Here is a 13,284-nt window from a genome sequence, read left to right as displayed (position 1 = left end):
TGACAGGTAGGTACTATTGTGCCAGAAGCCCATGCCTTGCATCGCACTAATCAGAGATGTTGTGCCATTCGCGAATGGGCCAAAGAAGGCCCAATGACAAATCATCCGCCTTGATGAACGGTTCTAGTGAAGCCAAACCATTTGAACCTTGAAACTCTACTCTCGGAGATCATCCACCGAGTACCTAGCCGAACGGACCGATCTGGGATCGGTTTACACCGTATGAGCCTACATTTGACTGTTGGCCTAGAAACAAACACAAAATCCGGTAGAAAAGAGCCCTGAACCCCTTCGTAACACAGTGATGAGCTTAAGATCCACCATAAACCCACCAACTCCTGGCGGTGAAGACCTTGCGTTATGGAGTGTGTCGGACGATTCTCTGACCAAGTACAGCAGTACTGCTCATAGTATTAGCTTCACCTGTGCTGAGATAGACACTCACCGCGATGGCAGACTCTTCACCGCTTCACGATCATGCCCTCGGTCGGATATGTCTTAAGTGAGCGGACGAAAACCGCGCAGTTCCATAAGATGGCTAGAACAGACAACGCTAGCGCCTATCTAGATAACAGAAGCATGAAGCTGGAGCTCTGCCAGAGTAAGCTTGCAGCTGCAGGTATATACAGCATTCATCGGCATGCTCACCGACATCCTCAAGCCCTGGAGCAGTTCATGGAGGAGACAGGATGGGCTGCAAGCGACAGCTCATTGCATGAACGGGGTTGCAGCATGCAGATAGATCAAAATCCAAGCCAGATCCCGCATCTAGGCTAGTCTGTGGCTTGTTGTAGCTTCTTTTGCCGTTCGAAATAGTTTCCACACGAGCGGACTGCAGCAAAGGAGTCGATAGAAGGAGGCAATCGAGTTCTGGAAACTGGGGAGTTGATCGGTCTTGGCCGTCCTAGTGTCAGAAATGTGATATGTATCATTTCACCTGTTTCTTCCGCAACGAAAGAGCGCTTTAACCCAGAAGCTGGGTCTGATATGGCATGTAAGGGGTTGGAAGGTCTTTCCAGGCTCTGAGATTGTGGATACCTCTTGCTTCCACTTTCCTTGTTCGTTCTGATGATGAATGTATCATGCTGAGATGGCTTGAGGTTTGAACAACTGGCGGCTGTGGCAGTTGCGGTAAGAGCAAGACGGGTTGAGTTTAAACCCGCAGCTCCTGGAGATGTGAGTTGCAGGTAGAAGTGTTCGTCTGAGAAGTACTTGTAGTGCATTGTCCGTTCTGGTAAACGTGCTTCTAGTATGGCACCAATGCTCAACGGGCGCATGGTAGCCGTTTCGATAACATTGAAGCATCTATTGATCTTCTCAAGAACAAAAAGTACATGCCATCAGGCGGAGGTCAGTAGCGGGTCCCCTTGACTGAAGATATCGGACCCTTTTTCGGCCATCACAAGCCGTACTATTGTGCTGAATGACAAATTACTGTCAATACAAATGAGGCCTTGGGCTGGAACCGAGAAGATCCCAAGCGTGGCTGATACCGGAGTCACAGCCACAGAGTAGTTGAGTGTTTTTGTGGCGCTGCAAGTCAGAGCTGAATGAGAAGGAATGATCAGCAAAGTGAGTACTGGATAGGACTAGTCGAGTACTTTCGTGGCTGATACAGGACTTTTACCTCCGCATGTACCCTGGTATTCTTAACTTTCAAGGAAGCTCCAGCTGGCGCATCATGACCGTAATTACGAGCAAAACCAGGTCGCTGTAATACGGGTTTACAGAATGGAGCCCGATGCATTGGAAATCCTGGGATCGTCATGACAGGACGGAGTGAGTGATCGAGTCACTGGCTTAAGGGGGTGGAGTCTCTGAACTGAGAGTCCGTGGCTCGCCCTTTAGATACAGGAGGATCCCCAGTGCCAAGTCAACCTTATGCCAGGACAGGGATATGATAGTACTATGATGCGATTGCTGATCACCTGGAGTTCCTGGACCCCGTCCCCGGCCCAGCTCATACCGATTTGGTCCTAGCCATCGAAGAGGATCTAGGAGACGTTGCAGTGTGAACTTCAGGAAAGCGTCACCTTGATGGACCGTGAGCAACCGCTGATCAGTGATCACCTTATGATCGACTCGGAAAATATTCTCCTCCATTGTCCGGTGGTGCTAGTCAAGTTCTCAATATTTCAAATCCCTCTTTCGGGTGACAACGGCTTCCTTCAGGTCCAATCAAGGCCTGAGGGATGTTCTTGAACGTAGTCTGTGCGATTGCATCAGACCTGCCTGCGGATCGAACGAGGACCCCAAGAGTCAATGCCTGCCCTGTGATCCTCGTTTGACCATTTTCGACAAGCGCGTAACTTAACTTTTGGATCGTCAGGTTGTGGTGATCAACAATTCGCTGCTGATTAGCCCAAAGACGCTGTATTTCTTCTTACCCAGGATCTTCTGCTGTCTTTCCAGTCTACACTAAGGATCTAAGACGTTCTCCATCTGCATATTCACACAGAGTACACGTGAATGCCATCTTTGTTAGCTGTAATTCGTTCGAAGCGCACCTAAGAGCTGTCTATCGCAATTGCTGACTTGTGAAAAGATTACATGATGCGAGCTCCGAAAGTGGCACTAAAAGCCGAGAACGAGGCGATTGTCTCAGTGAAAGGGACTCGAAATTCTGAGATGGGTGCCAGAGTTACGTACTCTATCTTCTAACTCTGTCAACAGATAATCACCAGCAGCATGACTGAAAAGGCCGTCAGAAGCTCAAACCCTCATTTATTGGCGTGAGGACCGAGTACTTGGTTGGCATTGAAAGCCAGCAGTCCAGCACAACAGACAAAGCGTGGTAGACGAAAGAGGATACGTATGATACATCGCGTAAAGCACGCCCCCTAACATGGTCTAACATGGCCTCGGGCTCGAGGATTTGGTTTCATCTTTTTAGACTCTTACAGATGCATTGGGGGGAGCTCTTTAGGACAGCTACCTCGTGATTCAAGCAGGCGCTTCAGACTGCATCATGAGTAGTGGGGAGTTGAGGTATGGACAACCACCGCATTGACAATAGCCACAGAACCAGGAACCCGGGAAACAGCAAATGAAAGTCTAATCGGCCCAGCATTAGATATGAGACAACAACCTAGGGCGCTGCATGTGCAAATGCGAGCATTGGAGCAAAGGGGAATAGCGGACGAGAGCTGGCGTACAGATCCCGGCCACTGATCGTCGGGATCTGTCGACTATTGATGTTAGCTAGATTAGTGGGGCCCAGCTGACTCGCTTTTCAGCCCTTTCTGCGGCTCATGGTCTGTTGTCAACTTGCAGGATGTAGCTCTTCGACTTGAGGCAGAACACGAATAAAATGCTTACGAAAGGATTAGCAACCACATGCAAAGGGATGACAGAAGCGCCAAAAGGTGCAAGACCTGCGTCGACTGCTTGGAGTGGTACTGCAAAAGAAGGTTCAGAACAGTAGCACTACGTTACGTACTGACCACTGCCAGCACTCTTGTGTTGGGCTCAAGTGTGTGCAAGTCCCTCGTCGAAGAAATATACGAAGTAGAAAGTACAAAGACAAAGATCCCTTCTGGAACATAGGCACAGACTGCTTTTTCCATTTGGCCGGAAGATTGGGCTGTCCGATGATCTCCTCCGCATGGCCCGTAAACCATGTGAGAGAGACGTAAGGTAAGGACTAGTAAATCGAGTCATAGCTTCGTCTTATGCTTGATACAGTCAAAGAAGCCCTTTCCAAAAAAGGTGAGGTAACCCAGGCCCCGAAACCCTCTGGAACATGGACGCCCTAATAATTTACCATACAGTAACAGCAATACCTCTGGAGGATGAAGAAACTTTGGGCCTGCTGGTGGGGTCGACGGTCCGCAAGTGCTAACCAGATCCAGAATATGTACATCCCAAGTGTGAGGACTGAGCCCATCAGAATCCACAGAGCTTGATCACAGGGCTCTCCAACATTGACAGATGGTCCAATGAGAGGTTGTTATCAGTCCAACGAGACACCACGTCCACCTAAGACATACAGGCAACAGCAATTCTGAAGACGTGGTGACGGTGGTGGTTTCCCATCAGTGGAGGCTTGGACGCAAATCCCATCTATGAATATGATAGCATCTTCAAATGCTTATGTAGAGTACTGGGCACAGTATTTGTCATGCCATTGTTGCAACTTGCCACGAGCATGATCGTCATGACTTCAAGTAGGAATATTCGTTAAGGAGAACCATATGGGCGTTGTCCTAGGTGCTTAGTTCCTTGGAGAATCACACCCCTGGGACTCCCTAAAGCTAAATCGGGTTTCAATGGCGCTAATGCAGGAACTGACGAAGGATAATGGGAATCATCAGGGTAAGCCGTAGGGCTCTGGATCCTGGGGATCGCTCAGTGCTGATACAACGGCATATTCTCGTTCGGCCTCGAGATACAGACTATTGTAGGTACAATTTGTCATCGTGGAGGGTGCAAAAATAGACGTCCCCGCTGAGGCGGTTTCAAAGCGACACATTGTTTCAACATGGCTATCAAAGACTTAAAGTTATGCTGATGAAGTAGGGGCTGTTCAGGGCTACTGGACAATGGATTGCTTCGGGGAGGACTCGAGTAACCAGTGGCTCAGTTCTGACGGACGCATGCAAATCAGGCTGTTAGAGCACTGTGGGATAACTGCTAACCAACGGCTGAGCTGTGAAACCTCATGCTACTTTGCATTCGACTGAATGATTGTGCTTCTGCAGCATGGACAATGTGCATGACTGACCAGTGGCGACAACATTGTGATGATCTCGAGTCTAACTTGGATCGTCTCTACTTTGATCCCATCTCATCACAATACGCACCAGAAAAAGCAAGACAGAATGACTGCCCAAACTAGCACACTACGATCCACAGTGCATATGGGAATGGTGGAAAGATGGAGAGTCCCCAGATTCTGCTCGATTTTCTCAGTTCTAACTTTTCCTTGAATTGTTTGTATCTTACTCTCTTTAGCCAGGTACAGTAGTCTTTTTGGAAGTCTCCTGCCCGGACCTCAAGATAGTTCTGCGTACGGATTGATTGTGCCCCGGCCGCCACCCCCTTGAACCACACGGGAGGAAGCACCAGTACGGAGTAGACTTCGGCGGCTCGACTGTATGACGTTGATACGGTACCTGATACGGTACCATCCATGGTACCCGTACGATCAATTAGGTCCCCGCTAACCTACGTTGGGACAGAACAATACATGGTACCTAATCAGGTAATCTGTGTACTTCTCTGCTACATAGGTCAGACCTTCAATGACTCGGATAAATGAGATAAAGATGATAAAATTTGGTCAGAAAAGGAGTATGTAATTCAATCAGTGCCTATTGTGTGTCAGTAATCTTGAAATATGAAGAGATATGAATCTCCTAACCATACAGAACCAAGTAAGGTGACAAGGAAAGTACCTTACCTCTACGTATTGATGGACCAAGCGGGAGGCGTAAAAAGTTCCCCGATCACCCAAGCAGGCGGTAAATACGGCGCTGGTACCAGACCAAGTCAATCCAGCGGCCGAGTCCTCGCAGTTCCGGGCAGGCGACCGTCCAATCAGATCACTCCCCTCCACACCTCCTGCGCTCCTCTGCATCAGTCCATCAAGTCCCAACTCCACTATGCATCCTTTTCCCTATTTCCCCCCCCTCCCAAAAATAATAATGTTCCTCAGTTGAGGTTAACCTCATCTCATCTGTCTATCTGTCTATACTCATTTGGCTGTCAATCCTTCTTCTCCGCCGTCCCTTTTTCCGTTTTGTCTCCTCCCAGTCTCTCTCAGTCTCTCCCCTTTCCATTTCAGGACCTTCTTTTTGTTTTCTTTTTCCTATTTCCCTTTTAGCTAATACAGTCACTCATTCAGCTCTCAGTCGTTCCCTTCTTTTTCCTTTTCTGTGAATTGTCTATTATATTATCTCACCCGCCTTCCGGCTGCCAACTATACATACTGTCATTCATTTATCTTCCCTCTTGCATCCGTCGAGTTCTACTGTCCGTACATATACTAGGACAAGTACCTCACCCACCACCAGCAATCAGTCACTCTCTTCGTCTACGACACTCTCCAGGTTGCAGTCAGCCCTGTACATGCAGCAATCCTTGACACTTGTTCCCTCTTCAATGAATTGAAGATTTGCTTCGGTCTCGCAGCCATCACATCTCTACCGTCGACCCTATCAGACCATTGACACCACCCCTATTCGAGCGTCCTAACTTTCCCCAATTCCTCCGCCATGAACTACCTACACCACCCATACGCCTTCGGCGGTCATAGTGCGGTTCAATTCGATCAACCCATAGCCTACGACCCTGCCATGGCACACCATGCCATGGTGCACCCCATGGATGGCTACCTATACCCTCACCCACCATACGAGATGGTTGACTACTACCATCAACCGATCATGGACTACGAAGAATACGCGGAGAATCTGTCCCGTCCGAGGTTGACCAAAGAACAAGTGGAGACGCTGGAGGCTCAATTTCAGGCTCACCCCAAGCCAAGCAGCAATGTGAAGCGTCAATTGGCCGCTCAGACAAATCTGAGCTTGCCTCGAGTTGCTGTCAGTTTGACACTAAGAAGAATGCAATATGTGACATGCGCTGACTCTGAATAGAATTGGTTCCAAAACCGACGAGCAAAGGCAAAGCAGCAAAAGAGACAGGAGGAGTTTGAGAGAATGCAAAAGGCCAAAGCAGAGGCTGAGGAAGCTGTTCGGAATAAGGCCGACAGCGCGGACGACACATCTGACTCAAACCAAAGCGATAAGACGACCAAGGAGGAGACCGATAAGACCAACGACACTAAGAAATCGGAGTCGGGCGGGCCAGGCGAACAAAAGAAGACCTCTACTTCATCTCGATCGAAGCATCAGAAAACAAGGAGTGAGTCGGCTCGAGAGGCCACTTTCGCCTCATTGCAGAGAGCTCTCAATGCTGCCGTGGCGGCACGTGAGCACTACGGCAGCGAGTGCGAGCAGGATCGAAATGACGACAACAGTGTTGGAGGATCTGTCTCCCCAACGACGTTCTCCCTGAGCGCTCGGGCCAATGACCATGATGACTCGGAAAGCGCCCACAGTGCTCTCAACACCCCTTTCTCAGTATGGGAGAGTGGCAAAGATTCTTCAGCTTCCTGGACCTCTCAGAGCGCTCAGGAGCCCTTCGCATATACTGGCCTGGCCACGCCTTCATTTCCCACAATGGAAAGTTCGCTGCAGCGTGCCAGTCAAGGTGAGGAGTGGGCGAGCCAATTGGCGACGTCGACCGAATCGCTGCCCGGCCACCGTGCACCCATGGATGTTGGTTCCTCGTCATACGGAACCATCCATTACTCCGTCAAGCCGGAGCTGTCAAGGCGAGGCTCGTCCGAAGATCTTGCTAGCACCTTGCAGGGCATTGGAATCGACACTAGCGGCTCGCCTCATGGCTTGTCGCAGCTGACTGGCCGGTCTTCATGGAAAGACGCTGGAAAGGAGCTCGACCTTGCTGCGCGCAGAAAGCGGCCGAGGCCGGCGGCCATTGGCACATCGCGATCTAGCTCGATGCTGGCTGGGTCCTCTTCCATGTCACCGACCATGCGCCTGCCGAACGGCGCCGGTCACGCAGTGAGACAGTCCAAATCCGCACAGAGTCTCGGCTCGCGGTACGCTGGTGTCAGAAAGGCATCGGCCGCTCAGCGGTCGCCTTTCAACCTGGCAACCTTTGCCGAGGCGGGCACTTTGAATAGCAAGGCCGAGATGTCAAGCATGCTGCAACCTGTCACAACCGGTGGGTTGGCTCCACCAACGCCGCTGACTCCAGAGGACCTTCACCACTTGCTTCCAGCCACTCCGTCTGACGGGGGGTACTGCCTGTCGGCGCAACCGACCAGCCACCTGTTCCCCACGACTCAGCCCATGCAGATCAACATCGCGTCTCCTCCGGCTACTCCGCTTGCGGTAGATATGATGTCGTCGTATTCCTACCATGGCGTCGCTCCGCCAATGTCCGCCCCTGCCCACTACACGACCTTTCCCGAGTATTCCTCTTGTGACGGGACCCCTTTGACGGGCCGGAGCTGGGCCGACGCTGCATCAATGCCTCCGTCCGAGCAATCGTTCGCCGCGCGCTGCCAGATGGAGATGCCATCTGTGACTTACGAGCAGGCTGTCGATCCGACTGGCGCAACGGCGGATATCGGGATGTACTCGTCCAAAGATATTGACATGCACATGTCGACAGGAGTGCCGACCGAGGATGCGAGGCCCACTGAGTTTCAGATTCAAGAGTTTCCTGAACAGCAAGAGATCCACCGATTCGTCGCTCAGCAGCTCCCATCGCACAAACCCAAGGCCTACACATTCGCCGCCAATTCTACGCCACACAATTTTCAGAACTGAGCGACCATTTTCTGAATTTTCTTGCACGGCTTCCTGGCCGTCCTGTTTCATATATTGATATCCACATGGAGCTTATACATACTTGGGCCTGTTGTTTATACTCGGAGCATTTCTGCATTATACTGCTGGTGTCTTGGGCTCTTCACTTCATTGTCTATTGAGCTTAGGGCTCGCCTTCTCTGTCGATACGTTTGGATTGCATCTGTTTGAAGCGACTGGTTATACTTACTTGGAGGATATGACTTCTACCTTACCATCTTTACCCTAATACATAATATGATGAGGTTAACTTTAGTCTGTACAATAGAATCATGATCCACAGACACAGTTGGCCTTCCATATCTAGACTAATTTCCGACTTCTCCGACCGTCGAATCACAAACAATAATCAACCACCAATGGTATTATCCACATGAGAATGCCTCCAGGCCAGGCTTTATCCACCAGGCTAGCTAGCGACGCACGTGCCGGAGTGGTAGGCAGTAGGCATAGAGGCCGCGCAGTCGCAATATAGCGATATTATCATTGACTTAGCGCACGATACTGCTGTCTGCCATTGCTAGAGTATAAAGATGGCGACAGCTACCTTTGCCTCTGTCTGCATCTCATCAACATCTGAATCGCAAACAAGCGCAAAATGAAGTGCGCATTAAGCCTCCTCGCTCTCGGTCTCGCCGCGACAGCACAAGCAGCTTACTACGAGTACACCACGGTAACGGGGTACTTCCTACAAGATGAGGCCAGCACCGACCCATCGACCTTTGACTACGTATGTCCCCTCCCTCTTTTACCCTAAACATAACCCAAACTAAAGATCCAACAGACAGCGAACAATTTCGGCCTGATCAACCGCACCTACGACACAGATGCGGACAACGAGAACACCACACTCACGCAGTGGCAACGCTTCTACAACCACATCCACGAACTGAACAAGCACGCCCCCCATAAAACAGAATACAAGGTTTTCTTCTTCGGCCGCCACGGCGAGGGATGGCATAATGCCGCGGAGAGTCTTTACGGTACTCCTGCTTGGAATGTATGCCATGCCATGCCCCTCAGCAACAAACCTTCTTCTTCCTTCCAGGAAAGGAAAGGAAAAAGCTGACAAAGAAAAAAAAAAGTGCTACTGGTCCCTCCTAGCCGGCAACGGCACGGTAACCTGGTCCGACGCAGACCTCACCCCCGCAGGAATAGCCCAAGCCCAAACCGCCCACGACTTCTGGGCTTCACTCATTACCGGAGACGGGATGCACACCCCAGACGCATACTTCGTCAGTCCGCTGACGCGCGCGCTGCGGACGGCTAATCTCACGTTCAGTGACCTAACCTTACCCAAGGAAGCTGCGGCGTTCAAGCCGCTGGTTATGGAGGGGCTGCGCGAGGGGATTAGTCTGCATACGTGTGATCATCGGCGGAGTAGATCATACATTACGGGGTTATTTCCCGGGTGGGAGATTGAAGAGGGGTTCAGTGAGGAGGACGAGCTGTGGAATGGGGTGACTGGGGAGACGAGCGCGGCGCAGGATGTGCGGAGTAAGAGTGCGCTGGACGAGATGTTTGAGCGGACGGATGGCAAGGATCTGTTTGTGAGTGTGACGGCGCATTCGGGCGAGATTGCGAGTCTGCTGCGGGTGCTGGGGCATCGGGCGTTCTCGCTCAAGACGGGCGCGGTGATTCCTGTGTTGGTCAAGGCGAAGAAGTTCTCGAATAAGTATGCGCCGGAGCCGACCACGGTCCCCTGGACTACGTCGGCGCATTGTACGGCGCCGCCGGTGACGTCGGTTACGGCGTGTGTGTGTGCGTCGACTGCGGCGCCGGTCACCACGCCTTTGGTCGCGGGGTTTTGACTGAACTAGGAGTGGTGATCAGTGACTACAAGGATGAGATGAAATATGTTAACCATGTAATTGCTACACACTCCTTCCTACAAACACGCTTGGGGCAGTATATCAAATTGGTTCCCCGACTATAGACACAACAATCATCGCAGGGACCGGTATGCCAGAAGGAGAGATGACACCGACAAGTCAATAGGCACAGTGCATAGAGTAGAGTGGGCATGACACAAAATCCATGCATGCAAAGCAGACAGAAACGCGACCGAAGACATAAGTGCAACCACCATTCCATCTATGAGAACATCGAAGAATAGATCCATGCCACATGCAAATGAACCTCTTCACCCCAAGAGAAAACACCCAGAGAATTTGCATAGAAATCGCAAGACTAGATACACAACGCAATCGGGTATAACGGCTGGTATAAAAAAGGAAATGCGCAGATTATCATTAAATAAGATTCCAGGCCGGAAAAAGATGGGAGAAATGATCAATACCTTCGCCGGCGCCTCGTGTCCATGAACGCCAAGTCCGCAAAACGCCCGGCCATGAATATATTCCCCTTGCCTGTTGTTCCTCGGGTGCATTCTTCCAAAATTGTGCTTATGTTCTTGACTAATAACCCGACCACCCTCCTAGGGGAGTTCCGCCTTGGCCTGGCTGTGGGTGACCTGGTTGCATCGGCCCACCGGGAGTAGATGGCCAGCCGGGCATGGCACCCCCCGGGTTCATCCCCATGGCCAATCCCGCCTGCTGAGGATTTCCAGCCATAAACTGTTGACCCCCGGGTCCTTGTGTAGAGGGATACATGCCTCTGGCAGCTGCGACAGCATACGGACTGGCGGCCCCTCCTGGATAGCCCATGGACGCCATGGCTTGTTGCTGCGGCGCCTGCGGATGATGCATCTGGTACGCCTGCTGCATCTGACCCACAGACGGGCGGTGTTGCGTGCGAGGCGACTGCGAGGGGTGATGCTGGCCCTGAACAGCGTGGCCCATGGGCGAGGGAGATTGCTGTGGAGCATGCATTTGGGTCGCATACTGCGGCATCCCAACCCCTTGCGGGCCACCGGCGGACATGGGGGATTGTTGAGGCGGCGGAGGTGGCTGACCCCACATTTGCTGCTGTTGCGCCGGGTACCCATACGGTCCGGTCGGCTGCGGTGTGCCCCCGGACATAGAAGGGTTCGAACGCTGATGCATCAGGTTGGGCCGAACCGCGGGCATGGGCTGGATGGGAGACTGAGCAATATGGCCCTGCTGGTGTCCCGTGGGCGCTTGGAAGGCGGCCTGACCGGCCATCATCGGCGCCTGGTTGGGAAGAATCGCCTGCGGCTGCGTCGAGCTGATCAAGCCCGTCGACGCCATCTGAGGCGATTGCAAGGGCTGGGAGGCCGACACGGTGGCGTCCAACTGCCCGGGTTGAGACAGATCCGCGGTCTCGGGGACCTCGCGCTGTCTGGAGTAAAACTCCTCCAGGCCCTTCTGACGGAAACTGCGCTGGTTGCTCAGAATCTTGTTGAAGTCGGCCGTGTGCGAGGCATGGTTGAGGATTTCAGCAGCCGAGCTGGGCTGCGATCGGTCTTGGTACGGCTGGCCTGTGATCTCCTGGCGCGCACGAGGCATACTGTTGTACTCCCTCAGCCGGGGATCATCGGAGGTGGTGGCCATGTGGATCATCGGCAGAGAAGCCAGCGAGGACGAGGACGGGCCCCCGACCGGCAAGCCATGAGGCATGGTCTCGAGCGCATTGCTGTAGATGACGTCGCCATGGGTGAGGGTCGGCAACAGATTCGCAGCATTGGCTGCCTCCGCGGCGGCGGCGTCCCGAGCCTTGCCGGCCCCCGGTCGTTTTTCACCAGCCAGGTCATCCTCGGTGAACCCCTGCTTTCGCGCCTTGCTTTCCCAGTAATCGTCGCGCACGCGCCGTCCATTCACGATGACCCTGCTGCCAAACTGACGGAAGATCGACTTGGCCGAGACGATGGCAATCTGGCGCGACCGATACGAGTACGGCAGAACGTCCTGCTGGATGAGGTCGTCTTTTTCGATTTGCGACGCGATGATCTTGTGCAGAGACCGGTTCTTGTTGAACAGCAGGTATGAGTCTCGATACCCAAGCACTCGTGCGCATTCGGTCGCCAGCATGAACAGCTTATTTCCACGGAGCGGCACACGGAATGTCCGACATTTGAACTCGCGGCCGCCTTGGGGGTAACCCATGGCGTCCACCTTCTTCTCGCCGGCCTCATCAAACTCCTTGGGGATATACTCATCGCCTTCTTCGTTGAGCTGGTCGGTGGTGTGATCTCTGACCGTGGGGAGCGCCTTCACTACAGCGGTTTTGGTTGGGGTCGCCTTTTCCGGGGGAGATGCCTGCGGCGGCGACACGTTCACACTGGTCTGCTGTGGAAGCGACTGCGACTGCATTCGGGGAGTCTGCACGCTCGCACTCCCAGGCGATTGTTGACTCTGGCTGTCGTTGGGCCGTTGCGTCTTCGGAGGACGTCCTCGTTTTCGTCGACCCTGTTCATCTATTTACGATATGAAGTTAGCATCAATACCATCAAGAGATGCGTAAATGTATAACAGAGAAAAGGCGACGAAGCGGCTCGACAGTCTCGCACGGCACCTTGACCGTGGAAGATGCGACGCGCACATACCGTCATCATGGTCACCATCCGCGCGCGAGTTTGCGCGTTGATCGGGAGTGCGACTGCGCTTGATGCCACGAGGGGGATTTAGGCCTGCGGGGGTAGCTATTGATGTCGGACCTGCTGGCGCTGAGTCTCCCAAGGAAGGTGAGGGAAGAACAGCGGCGACTAGCAAAAGGCCGTCAGTGGGAGGCTGTCGCAAAGGACAAAGTACAAATAAACCACGACCTCCGTGATAAGCGACAGTGGGATCGCTCAAAGATCATGATATGCAAGAGATAAAATGTAGGGAGGCTAGCAGATAAAAAGGGATAGCATACCGGAATTATTCAGAGCAGCAGGATTGATGGTCCCCGACCCATCAACAAGCTCGCCTCCGATGCCATTCATCGGGGCGGGGACGGAAGTGTGGGATGTGCCATACAT

The 13,284-nt window shown here is 52.5% G+C and overlaps 3 protein-coding genes across 3 annotated transcripts; 2 read left to right on the top strand and 1 right to left on the bottom strand.

Annotated features, from left to right (window-relative positions):
- Nucleotides 1-6,215: 6,215 nt before the first annotated feature.
- Nucleotides 6,216-8,363, top strand: NFIA_015070 (putative homeobox transcription factor; the record flags this gene model as incomplete). The annotated part of the gene is made up of 2 exons (XM_001264711.1): nucleotides 6,216-6,545; nucleotides 6,600-8,363. The coding sequence occupies 2 exons, from the start codon at nucleotides 6,216-6,218 to the stop codon at nucleotides 8,361-8,363; spliced, it is 2,094 nt and encodes a 697-aa protein (XP_001264712.1).
- Nucleotides 8,364-9,000: 637 nt separating this feature from the next.
- Nucleotides 9,001-10,213, top strand: NFIA_015060 (histidine phosphatase family protein; the record flags this gene model as incomplete). Its single annotated transcript, XM_001264710.1, has 3 exons — nucleotides 9,001-9,132; nucleotides 9,187-9,402; nucleotides 9,488-10,213. The coding sequence occupies 3 exons, from the start codon at nucleotides 9,001-9,003 to the stop codon at nucleotides 10,211-10,213; spliced, it is 1,074 nt and encodes a 357-aa protein (XP_001264711.1).
- Nucleotides 10,214-10,819: 606 nt separating this feature from the next.
- Nucleotides 10,820-13,284, bottom strand: NFIA_015050 (putative nuclear localization protein; the record flags this gene model as incomplete). The annotated part of the gene is made up of 3 exons (XM_001264709.1): nucleotides 10,820-12,738; nucleotides 12,868-13,026; nucleotides 13,179-13,284. 3 exons carry the CDS (start codon nucleotides 13,282-13,284, stop codon nucleotides 10,820-10,822), a joined length of 2,184 nt encoding a protein of 727 aa, XP_001264710.1.

Source organism: Aspergillus fischeri, genomic scaffold (genome assembly GCF_000149645.3).
Source record: "Aspergillus fischeri NRRL 181 1099437636249 genomic scaffold, whole genome shotgun sequence".
Taxonomy (NCBI): Eukaryota; Fungi; Ascomycota; class Eurotiomycetes; order Eurotiales; family Aspergillaceae; genus Aspergillus; species Aspergillus fischeri.
Note: the sequence above shows the minus strand (reverse complement) of the source record. Positions and strands in the feature narration are given on the sequence as shown.